This window comes from Dendropsophus ebraccatus, chromosome 2 (assembly GCF_027789765.1).
Source record: "Dendropsophus ebraccatus isolate aDenEbr1 chromosome 2, aDenEbr1.pat, whole genome shotgun sequence".
NCBI lineage: Eukaryota > Metazoa > Chordata > Amphibia > Anura > Hylidae > Dendropsophus > Dendropsophus ebraccatus.
Genome location: NC_091455.1, coordinates 150,852,696 through 150,875,376, shown reverse-complemented (window position 1 = coordinate 150,875,376; position 22,681 = coordinate 150,852,696). Strand labels below are relative to the sequence as shown.

Sequence of the window (22,681 nt, the reverse complement as noted above, 5' to 3'; positions counted from 1 at the left end):
AAATGCCGAAAGTTCGGGTTCGGATCCACTCGAGCATGCTCTTAAAATGATACAATATTGAGAAGAAAAAAAAAAAAGACATCTATTTAATTTCCATCAGGGGATTCAAACCAGGAATGGACTGCTGGCAGGTCTCTAGACAGGTGAGTTACCCCTAGACCACAGCTCCAACTCTTTAGGGAGAGGAGATTCAATTATTCCTGAGTGTTTCTTTAAGACATAAACTGCCTACAGAGGACTGATCTGCAATCTGACAGCTGAGCGAGCTGGAATCCTGGGCAGCATTGATTATTCATGAAGAGGAAGGAGGATGCATGCCAGAGTGTGGCACGAACAACTGCTCTGTAACTCTTTAGTACAATAGGAGACATAAGATTGTACACAATCAGCTGACAGATTCCCTTTAAGTTCTCTGTGTTGTCTATCAGCAGAAAGGACATTGATTGTTCTACCTATTTTTGTGATGATCTTTTGCACACTTTCACCGTTAAAATCTACAACTGTATTGCACTGAAGATTTCTTAAGCAAAGCGTTATTCTGGTTAGGTGTTGGACTAATTTCTTGGCTAATTTGTGCTCTGCACCTGAACCCACAAACACCCAGTGCTACCGTTTACAAAGCCTAGTGTTAATATACTTGGGGGTGGGCATACCACTCCTGGCTACTGTGCCTAGTTGGTACCACTACACCTAGCCCACTGCTAACAGCACAGTGCTGCGGGGGTCCCTTACCTCCGTCCTGTCGGATCGGCGATCTATGTGTAGAGTCTACTCTCAGGCAGGCTCTATAAATAGATTGCCGATAACACTGATCTATGCTATGCTATTGCATAGTATAGATCAGTATTTGCAATCTAATGATTGCATATTTTACAGTGAATTAAAGTGTAAAAAAGTAATAAAAAAAAAGTTTTTAACCTTTAGAGCACCAGGCCAATTTAAATTTTTGCATTTTAGTTTTTTCCTCTTTGTGGCTAAAAGGCCATAGCAGTTGGATTTCTTCACCTAGGAACCCACATGAGCCCTTATTTTTTGCGCCACTAATTGTACCTTGCAATGTCAGGCTTAACTTTTGCATAAAGTACACTGCAAAAGAAGAAAAAAATTTAATGTGTGGTGTAATTGGGAAAAAAAACAACGCTTTTTTTATTTGTTTTTTTTTTTTTTTATTACGCCATTATCCCTGGGGTAAAACTGTCTTGTTATATATGTTCCTCAAGTCGTTACGATTACAACAATATGTAACATGTATAACTTTTATTTTATTTGATGGTTTTTAGGGGTTAAAAGTATTAAAATAAAACCCATATAATCCCCCAATAGAAGTTTAAAAGACCCCCTTGCCCATTATAAAAATATAAATAAATAAACATATTACATAACGTAGCACGCGGAATTGTCCGATCTATTAAAATATAACATTATTGTTCCCGCACAGTGAACGGCGTAAATGGGGGGAAAAAACGCCACCAGGATTGCTGATTTTATTAAATTATATATCACAAAAAAATTTATAAAAAGCAATCAAAAAATTTTTGTCACACCAGTTTGATAATAATAAAAACTAGAGATCATGGCGCAAAAAATGACACCCCAACCAGCCCTGTAGGTGGAAAAATAAAAGCGCTACGGCTCTTAGAAGGCGGGAAGGAACATTGTATTTATCTGACCCGGACTTTTGTGCATCAAAGGGCTCTGTCTTAAAAAGAAAAAAAAAAACTTACCTTTAAACGGAAGCATACAAGACCCAAAATAACCGGTGCACATATTTCAAATCGATCATCCTTTTTTACAAATTCCATAAATTCCTGTGCTAATCGTACATGCTGTGGTATATAAAAAAATAGAGTGATATATTAGAATATAATTTTCAAATGACACGTTTTAGGTCATGCTTAAAGGGGTGCTGTCACGAAGAAAACTAGGTCTATAGTGATGCATACCCCAAATAATATAAATGGAAGTACTTTATTGGTACATGATGCTCATAAAAGTTATAAAAAATCACATGGGGGAGAAACACCACAAATGAAGAAAGCATGAGAGGGATGAACATTGGTTTGGTACACTGGTTTGATATGTAGTGACCCCTACTCTGACTTTATGTATGGCAAAAAAAATTTTGCAACTATTAAGCACCAAGGCTGAATACTATGTTTGTCTTTACCCTGTCTCTAAAGGGGTACTCCAGTGAAATTTTATTTCTTTCAAATCAACTCGTGTCAGAAAGTGCTAGAGAGTTGCAATCAGCGTCGGACTGGGGTATCCGGGGCCCACCAGAGAGAATGATCCTGGGGGCCCACCAATGAAGAATCAGTGAGAAACGACATGTCAGTCAGTGTTAGTGCAGGTTCTTAAGCTGGGGGCCCACCGGAGGATCCTCTGGTACTCTGGTGGGCCAGTCCATCAATGGTTGCAATTTACTTCTGTTTAAAAGTCTCCAGTCTTCCAGGACTTCTCAGCTGTTGTATGTCCTGTAGGTGGTAGTGTAGTCTGACACAGTGCTCTCTGCTGCCACCTCTGTCCATAACAGGAACTGCCCAGAGCAGTAGCAGATCCCCATAGAAAAAAAAAATTTGACACAGGGCTGCAAGTTTAAAAGTTGTTTCTTTATGACAATAATTGCATCACCTGCAGAACGGACCTCAGGACAGATCTTGGATTAAAGTATCACTGTCGTTAATTTTTTTGGCAGAAATCAATACTACACGCGATTTTAAGAAACTTTGTAATTGGGTTTATTAGCCGAAAAATGCATTTTTATCATGAAAAAGCAGTTTGAAGCTCTCCCCTCTGTCTTCATTGTTCTCTATGAAGAGGGGAGGGGTGGAGGGAGATGAGGCACCAAAACAGGAAAACAAAGAGTTAATTTACAGCTACATCATCAGGCTCTCTCCTCTGACGTCAGCACAGACCTCTCTGACCTCTGAATAGGGTCTTTCAGCGGCTCCCTGCTGTGTAATCCTTTGTTCTCTGCTCCCAACTAATCTCCCTCCTTCCTCCACCCCCCTCCCTTCTCCATAGAACAGACAGGGTCCGACTGATGTAAAACTGTCGAGATTTCCTGATAATGAGCAGTGGATGACAGAAAGGAGAGGAGGGGGTACCTGGGAAAAGTCTTTTTAAATGCAGATAATGGCATATTTACCTAATAAACCCAATTACAAAGTTTTAACGACAGTGACACTTTAAAAGCGGCTATCTGACGATACAAGCAGTTTGGGGGGGGGGGGGGGCGCAGATTGTATGTACAGAGTCGCTTTAAGATTTAACCCTGTTCAACCCCCGCCTATAATCTAAACTTGTTTGTAATAGGCTTCTATTACATGAATTGGGCCATTTGCAGAACATCCTGACTTACACCCTAAAGCCATGTTCACATGCTGTATGAACATTGCATTGTCAAACAACGGCAGATGTCGCAGATGATCACCCGGCCGATACAGCAGTATCGACCAGGTGAACATCTATTTATTTAAATTGGAATATGGCACATTCGGGTTCACCCAAACTCCAATTAGCCATAGAACACAATGTAAAGTATGGCCGGGAGCCAGTGGCGTAGCCACCGTGGTCGCGGGTGTCACCGCCGCGACCGGGCCCGCCACAAGGGGGGCCCGCGGGGCCCCCCGATCAGTCACTCTTGTGACCGCAAGCATTGTTTTGCTTGCGGTCACAAGAGTCTGGCTCCGTCTTTCCCACGGCTGCTGCGCGGCTGCCGGGGGTATCGCGTCTTACCCCCGGCAGCGCGCGCATCCCAGAACTCCCTGCGCGCCTTGGGCCCTGACTTCCGGTTTCCGGCGCGCAGGGAGTTCTGGGATGCGCGCGCTGCCGGGGATAAGACGCGACACCCCCGGCAGCCGCGCAGCAGCCGGGGGACAGACCAGGAGGAGTGAGGATCAACGTGGGAGCGCGATGTCAGGTGAGTTAAGTTTTGTTTTTTTATCAGCTTGTACGGGTGGGGGGAAAGAGGGGGCCATCTATGAGGGTGGGGGGAAAGGAGGGGGGGAACTATGAGGGTGGGGGGAAAGGAGGGGGGCATCTATGAGGGTAGGGGGAAAGGAGGGGGGCATCTATGAGGGTGGGGGGAAAGGAGGGGGGCATCTATGAGGGTGGGGGGAAAGGAGGGGGCCATCTATGAGGGTGGGGGGAAAGGAGCGGGGCATCTATGAGGGTGGGGGGAAAGAGGGGGGCATCTATGAGGGTGGGGGGAAAGAGGGGGCCATCTATGAGGGTAGGGGGAAAGGAGGGGGCATCTATGAGGGTGGGGGGAAAGAGGGGGCCATCTATGAGGGTGGGGGGAAAGGAGGGGGGCATCTATGAGGATGGGGGGGAAGGAGGGGGGCATCTATGAGGGTGGGGGGGAAGGAGGGGGGCATCTATGAGGGAGGGGGCCATCTATGAGGGTGGGGGGAAAGAGGGGGCCATCTATGAGGGTGGGGGGAAAGGAGGGGGGCATCTATGAGGGTGGGGGGAAGGAGGGGGCATCTATGAGGGTAGGGGGGAAGAGGGGGGCATTTATGAGGGTGGGGGGAAAGAGGGGGGCCATCTATGAGGGTGGGGGGAAGGAGGGGGCCATCTATGAGGGTGGGGGAAAGAGGAGCCATCTATGAGGGTGGGGGAAAGAGGGGCCATCTATGAGGGTGGGGGGAAAGAGGAGCCATCTATGAGGGTGGGGGGGGGAAGGGGACCATCTATAAGGGAGGGGGGGTGAAGGGGACCATCTATAAGGAAGGGGGGAAAGGGGACCATCTATAAGGGAGGGGGGGAAAGGGGACCATCTATAAGGGAGGGGGGGGGGAAAGGGGACCATCTATAAGGGAGGGGGGGGAAAGGGGACCATCTATAAGGGAGGGGGGGGGAAGGGGACCATCTATAAGGGAGGGGGGAAAGGGGACAATCTATAAGGGAGGGGGGGAAAGGGGACAATCTATAAGGGAGGGGGGGAAAGGGGACCATCTATAAGGGAGGGGGGGAAAGGGGACCATCTATAAGGGAGGGGGGGGGAAGGGGACCATCTTTAAGGGAGGGGGGGGGGAAGGGGACCATCTATAAGGGAGGGGGGGGAGGGGACCATCTATAAGGGAGGGGGGGGAGGGGACAATCTATAAGGGAGGGGGGGAAAGGGGACAATCTATAAGGGAGGGGGGGAAAGGGGACCATCTATAAGGGAGGGGGGGAAAGGGGACCATCTATAAGGGAGGGGGGGGGGAAGGGGACCATCTTTAAGGGAGGGGGGGGGGAAGGGGACCATCTATAAGGGAGGGGGGGGAGGGGACCATCTATAAGGGAGGGTGGGGGGAGAGGGGGCCATCTATAAGGGAGGGTGGGGGGAGAGGGGACCATCCATAAGGGAGGGTGAGGAGAGAGGGGGCCATCTATAAGGGAGGGGGTAGAGGGGGCCATCTATAAGGGAGGGGGTAGAGGGGCCATCTATAAGGGAGGGGGTAGAGGGGGCCATCTATTTGGGGGGGCAACATAGGGGGAGAGGGAATACACAGAGGGGGGCATATATTATTAGGAGGTCACATAGAGTCAGGGCTACCCACTAAATGAGGGTGTAAAGGGGACAGTACAGATGTGCAGTGTGTAGAGAGATGGAGATGGTGTCAGAGTGTGGAGCCTAATATGTCTGTCTGGCAGATTCTGTGGATTCGTGGCTCGGAGAAGTTCTCATAACGGCCCAGGACGGATGGAGAAGATGATGAAAAGGAAAGAACTCCGATCAGAAAAGACGTCCCCTGTGAGTCACCTGATATAACTGCACTGTAATGTATATGGTGTATAGAGCCTGTGTAGAGCTGGGGCCACCTCTATATGACTGGATGAGGTGATTTAGTATACTGGATTTGGTCAGTAACAATATGGTGGTGATGGTAGTGGTTGTGGTGTGGCGGTAATGTTTCCTCCCTATATACTGGTATTACTGGTAATATTGGTCTCAGTATACAGGATTTGGTCGGTAACAGTATGGCGGTAATAGGTAATATCTGTCTTGGTGTGTGTGTGTATATATATATATATATATATATATATATATATACACATACAGTGGTACCTTGGTTTAAGAGTAACTTCGTTTAAGAGCGTTTTGGTTTAAGAGCTCACAGTTTTTCAAAATTGTGACTTGGTTTAAGAGCATTGCTTTGGTTTAAGAACTTCCTGTATTGGGTGGGAGCGCGAGTGGAGAAGGGGCATGGCCTGCATAGCGGGGTCTACAGCACTGTACTCTAAACACCTTCCAAATCATAGCAGATCCCCTTCAGGCTGGGGCTTACATCAGGGGACAGGACTGTGGGGGAGGGGGTAATCTCTCCATAGCTGTAACCCCTCTCTCCTCGGACACAGAGCACTGCATGTATGTGCCCACATCTGTCCTGCTCATTCCTTCATGCTCCCTGCAGTCTCTGTCAGCCCTTGTGTTTCCCATCCTCTCCATTACTGTACAGTACAGAATAATAAATATATTTGGGGTGTGGAACCAATTGTCTGCATTGACATGATTTCTTATAGGAAAATTTGCTTTGGTTTAAGAGTGGATTTGGATTACAAGCACGGTCCTGGAACGAATTATGCTCATAATCCAAGGCACCACTGTGTATATGTATATATATATATATATATATATATATATATATATATATATATATATAGATACACACACACACACAACAATAGCATCACTTGGTCGTGAAAGGAGGGGGGGGGCCCAAGTTGGCCTCTCGCACCAGGGCCCAGGAGACATTAGCTACGCCCCTGCCGGGAGCCGTACTTTAGATTGTGTGCACAGGCTATTTTGTATGGCCGTTTTTAACTGGCCGCACAAAATAGACCTGTCAATTACTTTGTGAGGCCCCATGGAACACCAGCTGTAGAGTATACAGTGTGTATACACTACAGCCGTTGTTTTATGCACACTAGTGTGATATCACACTGTCAATAAACAGTGGCTGTTGTAGTAACCTGCAATAGTGGCGGTTGTTTATAGCAAAAATGCGTAGTGTGAACGTAGCATAAGGCTGCTAAAAATCCTGACTTCCTGGTCCACTCTTCTCCACTCCTCTGTGCTCCCCCTCCCTTATGAGACCAAAGTCACATCATGTAGTTGATGAAGTCAAATGTAATTCCTCGTCCAGCACCATTTTGGATACAGACTGACTTTTAGAAAAACTCAGGAACGGTAGGGGCTAGAAAGATGAGAGATGGCTCAAATTACTAAGAATTGGTAAGCAAGCTTTTGGAACATTTATTTTTTTTAGCTTTTGGGTGAAACACCACGTTAAGTAAAAGGCATATTTAAAGAGTGGGGATTGAGCAAGTTTAAACCTTAAGCGGAGTAACCCTTTAAATGTATGTTTACAAAATATAATTACAATCATGGTAAAAAAGGTACACTTAGAGTTTTGGTATTCACAGATGAACTAGTTGCTAGAAATGTACTGCCTGAAAACTGCACTGAAAAGACTAGCTGTAAGGCATTGTTCAACTAACAGTAGCCATAAAGAGAGTAACATAGGCAGTCAGAAAGACTGTATCGACAATTGGATATACTAACAGGGTAAGAATTAAAAGACCTGCCAGGAGCTGTCATCACTTCATGATGACAGCCCTTTCTTACCTCACAATGCTCCCCTGGTGTTCTGCAGTGTTTTTGGGCCCCCCAGGTAAATGTGCCTGCCACTACCTCCGAGACTGACTCGTCACTGCAGTGACTGCTCACTGACGGGACAGTGCCAAGGCCAGTGACTGGCTGAGCAGGCTGTAACTGCCGAGACAAGTCAGTTTTGGAAGTAGTGCAAGGAGCTTTCAGCGGGGAAGACTCTGCAGGAGGACCCCAGGGGACAGTGGTGAGGTAAGGAATAGGCTGTATATAAGGGCAGCAATATGTGTAAAAATTAAAAAAAAATAAAGGGCTGGAGTAACCTTTTAATGATCCTTGTGTCTGGCTAACGGGTGCAGAGTAGAAGGATTCTGCTGAAGCCAGCTGTCTTACAGACAGATAGGAGAAGGGGACATGACTGATCTGCTGGGACATATGAAGAAAAAAAATTTGTGCGTTTGTGAAGAAATTAGGAATAAGAGGAGTATTGCTGAGATTTTTATTTACTTAATTTTTTTTAAATTTACTGATTGATTTATTTATTTTAATTTTCCATATTAAGTGTTCATTTTACTCCCTTGCTTATTCAAATTATCACAATAAACCTAGACCTCTAGTACTGTAAATAATCATGAACAACATTTATTAAATTTATTATATAATGTATTATATTAAAATACATTACAAAATACAGTAGTGAATATTTTAGGGGCTGTGTGACCCCTTACTGCTAATACCGAGTGTAAAAATATGAAAAAAGCTATATAACTTGCAACTCAAGAATGGCAGGCTATATTCACACTGCGCATGAGTCCGGCCGTAGTTCGTATGTCTCCGTACATGTGCGGCTGAAACTACGGGCGTGGGAATAAGCGACATGCGGCCGGATGCGTACGAACCGCGAACATAGTACAGTTATGCTTCCCTAGCTTTTTTCGTAGCGATCTGAAACATGTCATTTACTTGGAAATCTTCGCCCAGCCCAATAAAACTCACAGAGTTTCAATTTGGCTCACAAGTTCAATTTGGCTGGAATAAGTACTTCGTACGGGACCGCACTGAAATCCACGGCCGTGAGTTTCAACATTTCCGCCCTCAAACAATGGTCTTGTTCATTTTTCACAGCGCCGTATACGATCCGGCCGTAAGCTCATACGTAGTGTGCATTGTGCGGGCGTATATCGTATACTTCCCAGCGAACGCATCGACCTGACAACTATGTGCGTATATTCGCGGTTCGCACTACGGACGGAAACATACGCAGTGTGAACGTAGCCTTACACTGGAAAAACTTGCCCTTGACCCAACATGGTGGCTTTTAATACAGTGGCCATATTCCAGTCACAGCCTAAAAAATAGGCCCCTTTGCGATGCCCTGACCCCTGGGGGCCACCTCCGCAGTGCTGGTGTTATGAGCGGGCAATGACCGGGGCAGCTGCAGGGGTTATACTTGTCACGGTATAAGCCTGAGGGCGGCACAGCTGTAGGGCCGGTCTGTGGAATCTGCGGGTGATGATGGGCATGTGATTCCTCGCTGCACTTAGTCAGGGCACCAGTTAGTGGACACCAATGCCAGGGTTCAGTAACAGCGGTTTTATTATAGATGAGGTAACTAGTAGCAACAGTTCTGTCCGGATGCAACCGGGTATATAGCAGGCTTTGACAACTAAAGCAGGAGTGGTGCTGCATAGGCTGTGAGAATACGTGCCGGATGATGGGAGTAGGAGTATGAGAGAAATAGCGTTGCTGGGTGGATTAGCTTGAGAATAATACTTGCTGTGAATCCTTGTAGCGATGATGAGAGATAACGGAATGACACCCAGATGAGAGAGAAGACTCCGGACACTTGAGCAGGCAGGTACAGCCGAAGACTTGAACACAGCAGAGCACTCGATCCACACTTCTAGTGGTGAAGTGGGAGCTGCAAAGAAGAAGTCCAACTCCTCTGAGGTAGGAGAGAGACGACACACACCCTCCTTGCTTAGAAGCAGGGGGAAGACTAACTTGTCAGGAGGAAGTGGGAGGTCACATGGTTGCTCCTGGCCAGAGCTAGTCAGCCATTGGAGGAACCATGGTTACAGGGCACTGGCACGGTCACGTGATCAACAGCCTTGCATACCACTGTACAATGTAATACTACACAGGAGTACATGAGAATACACATGAGAATGCACATTACCAGAGAATACTAGGGGAAAACCAGCAGCAGTTGCAGTGCAAACACTCACCAGAACAGGCATGGACACAGCAATAGAAATGGCCATAATAGGAGTAGTAGTCCTTGCGTGTTCTGGGACACTGCACCTTCACCAATCAGTTGCTGGGGTATTCAGATATGTCATTCTCCCTTTCATTTCTGAAATAAAAGGGTGTACTGAGACTTCTAAATCACCCAAAAATGGTGCTCAGGAGCGAGAGAACAGATATATCTGTATTACTATTTTTCTCTCTCTTTAATCAGGCTTAAAGAATTTAAAGTTACCAAAATACTTGTATATGTAGACATGTTTTCATTAAGTTATGAAGTAGTCTGCCAGTACTAAACAGGCAGCTAATAAATGACTGCTACTGACTGGCTATAGGTACTGACAATTTTATTACAATTTTTTTTAGATAAAAACTGTGTTATATATGTGCATACAAAAATTCCATTAAGGAATTGCTATCAAAGCAATAGTTTACATATGTGAACTGTGACATGCTAATTGTAAATACTAAGCATTTTCTTTCACATCAAAATTGTTTCATGCATGCAAAGTAAACTGTTATTACCATAATGTACACTAGAGGGAGTCAAAGATAAGTTATAAAGCGAGTTTAATGTTTTACTGTTTAATGCCATATAGCTCTCTTGTACGTGAAATATTCACCACTGTATTTTGCCATGTATTTTAATATAATACATTATGTAATAAATGTTGTTCATGATTATTTACAGTACTAGAGGTCTAGGTTAGGAAGGGAGTAAAATGAATAGTTAATATGGAAAATGCAAATAAATAAAAAAAATCTCAGCAATACTCCTCTTATTCCTAATTTCTTAACACACTCAAATTCTTCTTCATATGTCCCAGCAGAACAGTCATGTCCCCCTTCTCCTATCTGGCTGTAAGACAGCTGGCTTCAGCAGAAGCTTTCTACTCTGTACTGTCTTTAGCCGAACACAAGGATCATTAAAGACTACCCCGCTAAAAGCTCCTTCCACTACTTCCAAGACTGACTTGTCTCGGCAGTGACAGCCTGCTCAGCCAATCACTGGCCACGGTACTGTCCCTTCAGTGAGCAGTCACCGCAATGACGAGTCAGTATCTTGGGTGGTGGCAGATACGTTTAGCGGGGGGGCCAAAAACACTGCAGAACCCTGGGGGAGCATCATGAGGCAAGAAAGGGCTGTTTACATCCGGGCCACCAGAGTGTGGGCCCCCAAGCCCAGCACATGCAGGTACCCACACACTGACTTTCATTATCCCAAGCTCCCGTACAATAGGAGGCACGGTGTGCCGCCGGTTACCATTAAGGCCACGCCCCCACTTTTAAAGCCCCCCCCTATGGCAGCAGATGTTCCTCACGTGGCAAGTTTGTTACCAATATCAGGGCTTTTAAACATGTCTCTGATGAGAAGTGAAAGCAGGCGCCTCCACCGCACTGGAGCAGAAACTTTTGGCAGCTGTGAATCAGCCTGTCAGGACAGAAAGTTAGCTGAATTAAACTGTTGACTTGGGATCCAGGGAAGAGATGCTGCTGGGGAATGTTGTCATAGATGACTATATATTACCCACACACACATGGGGGCCTATACTATATGGGGGGGGGGTTTATACTACATTGGGCTGCTGCACAGATAGATCGGGGCTATACTACATGGGGCTGCTGCACAGATAGAGAAGTCTATACTTACTACATGGGGCTGCTGCACAGAAAGGGGGGGGGGCAATACTACATGGGGCTGCTGCACACAGGGAGGGGGGTCTACACTACATGGGGCTGCACATGGAGATGGAGTTTTATACTTCATGGTGCTGCATTGGGGGGGGGGTGTTACCTCATGCTTCCGCAAAGGAAGGGTGGCTATACTGCATGGGACTACTGTATAGGGAGTGAACGCTATATTACATGAAGCTGCCCAAAGAAAATGGGGTCTATACTACATGGGGCTGCTGCACAAGGAGGGGGGTCTACACTACATAGGGCTACTGAACAGGGAGAAGGGGTCTATACTACGTTGGAGCAGCTGCATTTAAATGGTCAATGAGCCTGGGGGCTTATGTTGTGAGCTCTCTCTGTATCTCCTTAGGGATGCCATGGCGTACCATGACATATGTGGTATGGGTCCTTAACAGGTTAATTTCAACCCTTTGCTAAGCCCTGCCCCCTCAGTCATTTACTTGCAGAACAATCAACAGATGAATTGAAAATCAACAAGATTTCTACGGGACATTGTATCAGAAATCGTTTCAAAATTTTTATACACTAACAAACATTATGGCCAAGTTTAACATCTGCTCACCCTTATCATTTCTAAGTTTAGTATCTCTTAAAAACTCTGGCAGTCTCATTTCATGCTTACTTGCATAATGGCTGAGGCCAGTATGCTAGTATGTCATTGTTCCTAAGACAAAGACCACCAAAATAATTTAACTCTGGCATTTATTTTCTGTTAATGGTGGCCTTAACCAGCCATTTCCGAATTTTGTATCTCTTTACCTTTCGTATGTAATCCTGAAGTCCTTTTACACCATACATTCTTAAGACAAACCACAGTTTCAGAGAGCGAAACCTTCTTCCCAATGGGATCTGCCAGTGCTTTTCAATAAAAAAAGGGAAAAAAAAGACTCTATAATCGGTAAACAAAACAATCTCACAGTAAACATGTACAGTATTTCAGTTTCCAGTGTTTAACCCTGATTTTGCAAACACCCTGAAATGTCTTAGAGACATGTCAAATGTTTCTATTGAACTTCCATAAATGTCATTAGTGATGTTAAAAAGGCACAAGGACTGAACTGATCGTGTGCTGGTTGCCCAGCTGTCTCTAGCTGCCATTACTTCTGAGACAAGCTTGTTTCAGGATTACCAAGCCAGCTCAGCCCATCACTGGCCATGGTGCTGCCCCATTTCAGCCAGTGATGGGCTGAGCAGGCTGTCACTCCTGAGATGAGTTTGTCTCATCTTGATGGCAGTTGATTCACATAACAATGCGGATCAACAACATTACAAGGTGTGGAGACAGTGGTTAGATTTTGTCGAAACCCCGAGTTTAGGTCCAGAGGTTTGGACTGATCTATCTAACCCCCCTTTTTTCTCTCCTGGGAAAATCTTTCCAACTCTGTATGTGGAATGAGAGTCTGCTCTGTCTATTTCATTTTGCTTAGTTATAAAACTGTTTTGTTGGGTCCATGTTGGACTGGCTTACCATACTTGTCAATGGACATTGCGAGACCTCATCGACTTTTATTTAGTAACCTTATGTAGAAGATTATTGCATTGTTCACATGTCGCAATATTGTATGATTGTGATTTGTTAATGCATTTACATGTAATCAGAACTTCATGCTTTTCAAGATCAACACCAAACTGGTAAAAATGTTTTATTGTTTATATTTACCCCCTTTTGTGTAGCCATCCCTTACTTTTGTTTATTTTGAAAATAAACTTGCATTTGATTGCTCAAAAAAAAAAAAAAAAAAAAAAGGGTGAGTGCCGAATAACCCCTTTTAAGACTGATAAATTGGTGGAAACAATGGTGAAGGAAGTTCAGTAAATTAGATCCCATAGCACTATTTATTGGTGAGATCTTTGTTGCTGTGAATGAAGGACTACTTTGTATACAGGTCTGTGGAGGGAGACTGGAAAAGTGAGCTTTGGTAAATAGGGTCCTTTTACACGGGCCTTTTACACAGCTAATTACTGACAGGCAGCACCACTCACTGCCGATAATCAACCTGTGTAAAAGGCCAGCAATCAGCTGACGAATGAGAAATCTCTCATTTGTCAGTTGATTACATCTTTGGTGTTGGTATTAAATTAAATTATCTGTAGTCACTCGCACATCAAAGAAACAGAATGTGCAGGCTCCTATGGTTAAAGGAGAAGTCCGGCCAAAATTTATTTTTTATATGTTATTACTGATGGAAAGTTATACAATTTTCTAATGTACATTAATTATCGGAAATGCTCATATACTGCTATTTCCCTTAATTTAGTGTATCAGGAAGTGTTAGAATTATCTCTGAAGCAGTGACGTCACGACGAAAGGTGTAATTCCTATGGAGTGTCCAGCAGGGGGCGCACTATATATAGAAGTCAATGAGTACCATTGACTTCTATATATAATGCGCCCCTGCTGGACACTCCATTGGAATTACAATGGATGTGTATGTAAATGTAGTATACAGTGTTTTTGATTGAATACATTTATGAAATACTTTGGGGAGCAAGTGTCCTTGCTCCCCAAAGTATTCCATAAATGTAAGCAATCAGTACATAACAGTAAGCCCGCCGAACCGCCGCTACCAAACGCCCGCCGCTCTGGACTACTGAACTACTACTCTCCCCACCTGCTCATAGCATGCGCAGGTGATGGGAGAGTAGTAGCCGGGTTATATCTCCGAGATCGCCGCTGATGCCGCGCAGGGGTGCCGATCATCACTGCAGCCATCATCCCCCTCCTGCTGCTTCCTTACTCTCTCAGATATCTAATCCGGCTACTACTCTCCCATCACCTGCGCATGCTATGAGCAGGTGGGGAGAGTAGTAGTTCGCCGCTGCCGCTGATGCCGCGCAGGGGAGCCGCTCATCACTGCAGCCATCATCCCCCTCCGCTCCCCCCTCCTGCTGCTTCCTTACTCTATCTGATGGATGACTCCCCGCCCGGCCGCCGGCACGTGTGATCGGAACTCTAGCAAATTATATTCAAGAGAATGGTTTAACAGGGATGTTCCAAACCATGGGGAATGGAAAAGCTTGGTGGGGAAAATCAGGATTTATGAGGAATGTACAGTGAAGAAGATATCAGCAAGGACCTGTAGTAGGTTTATTAAAATATGGTCCGCAGTGAAATAGGGGGAAAATAAGTTGGGGCCATTTTGTGCTTTGGGAAGGGTACTGGGGGGGGGGGGGGGTAATATTTAATGCTTTAATGATGTTGTGATTCCTATGTGGGGATTTCTGTGTCTTTTTTGAGATTGAACTTTATATGAAATAAAAATAAATGGGAAAAAAACTGTTTTAACTGCTTACCCTGTAGTCTGTCACTAGTCCTGAAAGAGACAATTAAAAATAAAATTAATACAAATAAAAATTAGTCATTTTATATGTGTGCGCCAAACTAACACGGTAATCTATGCTCAGGTCTTAGGTAGAGATGAGTGAACCGATTCACCCCGTATGGGATCCGGGTCCGATTTTCTAAAAAGTCTGAGTCCGATCGGATTCGGATTTATGGAAGTCAGCTCCGATTTTTTTTTTCTTGCTTTCTAAAATGGCAGCCGCCATTGTAGAAACCAGGAAGTGTCCCGGGCAGGAAAAGTGCTTTCCCATGATGCACAGAACACATCCAATCAGTAGGGATGTTGCACTAGCCCACCCCCTGTGACGTCGGTATAGCTTTTGAGCTGCTGAGAGAGAGGAAGGAGAGTATTACTACTTCTCACAGCTCCTCAGTGACAAAACGCTGGCAATTGCTTGTGCTGCTGTTCTCAGAAGATATTCAACTAATGCAAAGACAAAAAGATTATTAGGAAAGTGGAGAGGAGAAACATATAGTGATTGAGAGGGAAAAATAGAGAGGGCGATAGATAGATAGATAGATAGATAGATTAGGCATAGGAGAGCAAAGGGTGCACAGAACAAAAACGCCAGAAAGAAAATAGAAGCCAGAAAACAGTTTTCTCAACCTTAGTGTCAAATATACCTCTAGTGCATGTCTGTATAATAGTAAAAAAAAAACTGCTATACAGATATCCAAATACTATAGTGGCACCCTTGCGAGAGTGTATATTACATTTGTTGTTTCCTGAGACACAAATATATATCTCTTGTGCATGTCTGTAGAATAAAACTACCAAAAAACTGCTATACAGATATCCAAGTACTATAGTGGCACTCTTGCTAGAGTGTATATGACATACGTGGTTTCCTGAGACACAAACATATATATATATATATATATATATATATATATCTTGTGCATGTCTGTAGAATAAAACTACTATACAGATATACAAGTACTAAAGTGGCATGTCTGCTAGACTGTATTACAGAAAATACTGTTCTCATCTACCAAATGTAGAAATCATAATTGGAATATAAATTCATGGCACAGTGGTAGCAGGACACCTCACAAAGGGTTTTAGGCAGAGGGCAGAGAGTCTGGTTCAAGGGGCAGAAGAGGAAGTAGCACAGGAAGAGGGTCCAGTGGCAGGCCTTTGATGACGATGAGACAGGGGACAATCAACTGGAGGGCATAGCTGTGTCGGCGGCGATATCAGGCCCATGATAGGCCTGGCAGGAGAGCAGTAGGCAGTAGACGAGAGAGGGCTGGGCAGCTGAGTTAGCTTATTCGACGGATTTGTCAACCATCCGTCCGCCAGCAGGCCCGCCACAACTAAGAAGCAGACAGGCAGCCGTAGTCAAATAACAAGTCTGAAGAGTAGCCGGGACAAGCAGATGACCACTGGGGAATCCTCCTCCACTGCAGGTCCTAGTATCGGCAGCGCCCCGCCCATCCTCACAGCCTGTCAGCACTAGACTCTACACCTCGCCTGTATGGCAGTTTTTTAAAAAGTGCCAGGAGGATACCTATGTGATCATCTGTCGCCTGTGCGACAGACACATTAAAAGAGGCAAGAGTTGCCATCCTGGCACCAGCACCATGGCTGCCCATATGAAGTGCCACCACCTTTACGCCTGGGAAAAACAGGGTGATAGTGGGTCACAGCAGGCCCAGGCAGACCCGCGGTCAACAGCAGCAGGAAGCAGCAGTAGTCAGCGGGGCCTTTCACACAGTCAGACCTCCTTTGTGGAAGGGAGTGTGGCTTCACTCCCTTCTTCAGCTGGTGGCCCCTGTGTTGCTAGCAGTAGGCAGCCTGTCATTATGGAGTCCCTATACCAGAGGCAGACATATGCACCCAGCAATCCCGCAGCAGTCAAGCTGAACGCCCACCTGGCTAAGTTGCTGGTGCTCCAGGCTCTGCCGTTTAAAGTGATTAACACAGCACCTTTCCTTGAAGTGATGTTTTGTGCGGAGCCACGGTGGAAGGTGCTGAGTCAACACTACTTTACCAACACAGCTATGCCGGCCATGTATAGGTATGTTCGCGAAAAGGTTGTTCACTCACTGAGCCATTCAGTGAGCAGACATGTACATTTAACCACAGACATCTGGAGCTGTAATTACGGGCAAGGGCAGTATATGTCCATTACTGCTCAGTGGCTAAATGTAATATGGCCGGCGGAACCCCAGCAACTTGGCCAGGGAAGGGCGATGACACCACCCCGTTATCACAGCAGGGTTCCTGTGTCGTGGTCCTCCTCCAGTAGGTCCAAAGCCTCCTCAACCGCCAGTGGTCCTCCCTTGTACCACTTGGGTGTAGCACCGAGGTGTCACGCTGTGCTGCACCTAGCCTGCCTGGGGGAAAGGAGACGCACAGGGGAAGAGCTGCACTGCCTGCTCGAGACGGAAATCCTCTGGTGGCTGACTCCACACCATCTGAAAGTTGGGGCGGTGATGAGTGACAATGGGAGCAACATTCTCTCCGCGCTGCATCGAAGAGGTATGAGGCACGCCCCGTGTATGGCACATGTTTTAAACCTAATAGTTACACATTTTCTTAAGTCTACATCTGAGTTACAGACTGTGCTGTCAATGGCTCGAGAGCTGTGTAACCATTTCAGCCATTCAAGTCGCTCTTACAACATCCTCCTCGACCTGCAGCGGAGGAATGGTTTTCCCAACCATCGTTTCATTTGCGATGTAGCCACATGGTGGAACTCCACCCTCCACGTGCTGGATCGGCTCTATGAGCAGAGGAAGGCCTTGATGGATTTCCTCTTGATGCATGCGGACATGGCGACTCCCCTGTGTAACCTGAAGCTCAGGCAGTGGCAGCTCATGCGTGACACCTGCCGCTTGCTACGACCCTTTGAAGAGGCCACCTTGCTGGTCAGTGGGCAAGACACAGGACTGAGCGCCATCATACCCATGCTTAATGTACTGGAGCTGATGCTCATGCAACTCAGTGGCGAAGGAGAACAGGTCTTGCCACTGTCGCAGCCTGGGTCGCTGGAGGAAGGCTTGGTGGAGGAGGAGGGAGAGGAAGTTGAGGAGGAGGAGGACCTGAATGCACAGGAACTCTTAGGGCAGACGGGTGGAGGAGAAGGAGATAAGCCTTCCTGCCAGACCAGAGGGGGCCAGAGGAGGATATGCAGGGCTATGAGTAGGATGGAGGCAGTACCCATTGGCAGTATGCTGTGGAGACGGTGGCGGGGACTACTTACCACTCTCTGGTGGAAATGGCTAAGCGCATGTTGATATGCTTTCGGTCTGACCCACGCTTGCAAAGGATTCGTCAACGCGGCGACTTCTGGCTGACCACACCCACAGTATAGCAACAAGCTGTGTAAATTCATTCACCTTTCCCAACGGGAGGAAAAAATGAATTATTATAGAGAGGAGCTGGGTGCACAGTTAGTGGCAGCCTTTGGAACACGGCGCTCTCATTCACGCCATTCCCACCAGGGCCACACCAGCAGCGCTCCTCCTCCACATCCTCCTCTAGTACCTTGGGTGGCATGAGCAGCAGCACCAGTCTGAGCCTGATGTTCATGATGAACGCTTTCATGCAGCCACAGGTCGGGGTAACAGGAGCACCGGCATAGCAGCAGGACATGGCGGCACACCTCAAACCAGGGGGTTTTGGACTCTACGTTGCCACCTAACATGCCGGAACCCCTGGACTACTCGGTGGGAAAATTAGATGTATGGCCACAACTCGCTGAATTTGCTTTGGACATACTCTCCTGTCCGGCCAGCAGTGTGTCATCCGAGTGAGTTTTCAGCGCAGCAGGTCATATTGTCAGTCCCAGGGGAACCAGATTGTCCTGTGATAGTGTGGAACGTCTGACTTTCATCAAAATGAACGCCACATGGATAGATAAGGACTTTGTGACACCTGCTCCTGATACCACAGAGTAGGATTTGGTCATGTTGTCACCAAGATGTAGGACCTTTTCTGCATCTATTATGGCCTATATGTGAACTAGACCTTACTGGTCATCCCACCATTCCTGCTGAGGCAGCTGCTGCCCTGCTACCTCTTACCTGTCCATGGACCTCATTACTCTGCTTCCGCTGCTCATGTCACCCCATTACAACTGCTACTCCTGCCCTGGTCTCAATGTTGACTACTGCCGCTCCTGACCTGGCCTCCATGTTGGCTACTGCTGGGCCTTCACTGGCCTCCATGTTGACTACTGCCGCCCCTGCCCTGGCCTCCATGTTGGCTACTGCTGGGCCTTCACTGGCCTCCATGTTGACTACTGCCGCTCCTGCCCTGGCCTCCATGTTAGCTACTGCTGGGCCTTCACTGGCCTCCATGTTGACTACTGCCACCCCTGCCCTGGCCTCCATGTTGGCTACTGCTGGGCCTTCACTGGCCTCCATGTTGACTACTGCCACCCCTGCCCTGGCCTCCATGTTGGCTACTGCTGGGCCTTCACTGGCCTCCATGTTGACTACTGCCGCTCCTGCCCTGGACTCCATGTTGGCTACTGCTGGGCCTTCACTGGCCCCCATGTTGACTACTGTTGCTCCTGTACTTGACTCCATGTTGGTTACTGTCGCTCCTGCCCTGGCCTCCATGTTGGCTACTGTTGGTTCTTCACTGGCCTCCATGTCGACTAATGTGGCTCCTGCCCTGGCCTCCGTGTTGGCTATTGCTGACCCTTCACTGGCCTCCATGTTGGCTACTGCTAAGCCTTCACTGGCCTCCATGTTGACTACTGTTGCTCCTGCCTTTCCTCCATGTTGACTACTGTTGCTCCTGTACTGACCTCCATGTTGACTACTGTTGCTCCTGCCCTGGCCTCCATGTTGACTACTTTTGCTCCTGCCTGGCCTCCAAGTTGACACTGTTGCTCCTGCCTGGCCTCCATGTTGACTACTGTTGCTCCTGCCTGGCCTCCATGTTGACTACTGTTGCTCCTGCCCTGGCCTCCATGTTGACTACTGTTGCTCCTGTACTGGCCTCCATGTTGACTACTGTTGCTGCTGTACTGGCCTCCATGTTGACTACTGTTGCTCCTGTACTGGACTCCATGTTGACTACTGTTGCTCCTGCCTGGCCTCCATGTTGACTACTGCTGCTCCTGTACTGGCCTTAAATGACTATTGGTGGACCTCCACTGGCCTCCAATGACTACTGCTGCTCCTTCACTGCATTTGTGACCTTTTTCCTGCACAGACCCTGTAATGGTGAATATTGAAGTCTAAAAAAAAAAAAATTGACTTTGAGATATTGAAAAGATAATGATGTTACTGACATGTAGAGCCCTAAATTCAACAAAATATATCATCATATCATATAGAAGCTTTAAACTATGAAATCCGAAGAAATCCGGTCGGAACAAACTTTTAGGAAGTTCGCTCATCTCTAGTCTTAGGGACAGCATAAAAACATATATACCAGCTAGTACTGAGTCCAAAACCACATGTTCCAATCACATGTTCAGGTTCTGCTGCATATTTGATGTTGTAGATATCCACGTGGCTGTGTCAGTACACTAGCGCAAACTTTTAAACTATTTAGGTGCTTCCGAAATCATATTAAATTATTATACTGGTAGCTTTGAGGTCCAGTGTGCAGATCACCATCCGTGTACAGACAGAATTCTGCGGACGCGTGAATGACCCTTTTTTTCTAGAAATCAATAGTACAGGCGATTTTAAGAAACTTTGTGTTTGGGGGGTTTATTAGCCTAAAAATGCCTTTTTATGATGAAAAAGCAGTTTGAAACTCTCCCCCCGTCTTCATTGTTCTCTTATGGAGAGGGGAGGGGTGGAGGGAGACGAGGCACCAAAAAAGGGCAACAAAGAGTTAATTTCCAGCTACATCACCGGGCTATCTACTCTGAAGTCAGCACTGACCTCTGAATACGGGCTTTCACACAGGTCTTGCTGTGTAATCCTTTGTTCTCTGCTCTCTGCTGCCGACTAACCTCCCTCCTCCCCCCTCCATAGGTTACACAGGGCTCAAGTGATGTAAAAGAGTTGAGATTTCCTGATAATGAGCAGTGGATGAGAGAGAGGAGGGAGGGGTGACCTGGGAAAAGTATTTTTAAATGCAGATAATGGCATATTTGCCTAGTGAACCAAATTACAAAGTTTCTTAAAATCGCCTAAACTATCGATTTTTGCAAAAAATAAAAAATACGACAGTGACACTTTAAGATGTTATAATATTCCTGATAGTATCCCAATTAAGATATATTTTAACCCCTTAACGACCACGGGCGTATATTTACGCCCTGTGGTCGTTAAGGACGTTCAGAACGGGGCCGCGTGGCGGCCACACTCTGAACTGCGGCGGTCCCGGGTGCCGCTTGTAGCCCGGGAACGCAGGTATTAGTGGGCACGGTCCGATCGCCGTGCCCGCTAATACAGTAATCGAATGCAGCTGTCAAAGTTGACAGCTGCATCCGATTACCGTTTGCAGCGTCATCCCTGGTGTCTAGTGGGGAGATCGCTCCTCCGGGACGTTGTCCCGGAGGAGCGATCTCCGTTACTGAAGCCGGCCGGGGACCGCTCCAAGATGGCACCGTCCCCGGCTCAGCACTTGTTTACTTCCGGCTCCAGCAGCCGAAAGCAAACGAGTGCCTATCTCATGGATCTCTGCAGCATATCTATGCTGCAGAGATCTCTATGAGAGATCAAAGCACTTATACTAGAAGTCCCCCAGGGGGGCTTCTAGTATAAGTGTAAAAGTAAAAAAAAAAAGTGTTGTTATTAATAAAAAGCCCCCTCCCCTAATAAAAGTCAGAATCACCCCCCTTTTCCCAGGTTATTAATAAAAGAAAATAAATAAATAAATAAACAAAAGTAATCGCCCAATCTATTAATTAATCACATTCCTGATCTTGCACATTTAACGACGTAAGAGCAAAAAAATCCCAAACTGCAAAATTGCGCATTTTTGGTTGCATCAAATCCAGAAAAATGTTAATAAAAAGCGATCAAAAAGTCGTATATGCGCAATCAAGGTACCGATAGAAAGAACACATCATGGCGCAAAAAATGACACCTCATAGAGCCCCATAGACCAAAGGATAAAAGCGCTATAAGCCTGGGAATGGAGCAATTTTAAGGAACGTATATTTGTAAACAATGGTTTTAATTTTTTACAGGCCATCAGATACAAGAAAAGTTATACATGTTATATATCGTTTTAATCGTAACGACTTGTGGAACATATATAACAAGTCAGTTTTACCCCAGGGCGAACGGCGTAAAAACACATATCCACTAAAAACACAAAATGTGTTGGTTTTTTTTCAATTTCACCACACATTGAATTTTTTCCTGCTTTTGCAGTGTACTTTATGCATAAATTCAGCTTGTCATTGCAAAGTACAACTAGTGACGCAAAAAATAAGGGCTCATGTGGGTTTCTAAGTGAAAAAATGCAACTGCTATGGCCTTTTATGCACAAGGAGGAAAAAACAAAAACGCAAAAATCTAAATTGCCCCGGTCCTTAAGGGGTTAAGACTATTATGTGGCAGGGTTAGTGCAGGTAGCCACGAAGGAACAGAGTTCCTGTCTCGGCCAGAGATGTCAGCAGACAGCACTGTGTCAGACTGAAAATTAAACAACATTTCCTGCATGATATACAGCACATAATAAGTATGGGAAGACTTGAGATTTTTTAATGGAAGTAAATTACAAATCTATATAACTTACAGATATCAGTTGATTGAAAGAAAAAGATTTTTGCTGGATAACCCCTTTAACCCTCTGACAGTATTGGCCATAACACGTAAGTGCATTTATAGACTTTAAGAATTTTATGGGGTGCCAAAGCGCTGCC

At 46.0% G+C, this 22,681-nt stretch overlaps 1 protein-coding gene across 3 annotated transcripts in view; it reads right to left on the bottom strand.

The window, feature by feature from the left end:
- The window catches only part of DDC (dopa decarboxylase), a 101,536-nt gene that overhangs the window by 14,354 nt on the left and 64,501 nt on the right, over window positions 1–22,681 (bottom strand). For 2 of the 3 annotated variants that reach the window (XM_069958524.1, XM_069958523.1), the window contains exons 11-13: window positions 14,840–14,859; window positions 12,305–12,403; window positions 1,725–1,826 (exon numbers count right to left, since the gene is read on the bottom strand). In XM_069958524.1, coding sequence (XP_069814625.1) covers window positions 1,725–1,826; window positions 12,305–12,403; window positions 14,840–14,859 — 221 coding nt within the window. The remainder of the gene's footprint in view (window positions 1–1,724; window positions 1,827–12,304; window positions 12,404–14,839; window positions 14,860–22,681) is intronic. The other variant, XM_069958525.1, reaches the window with a different exon arrangement.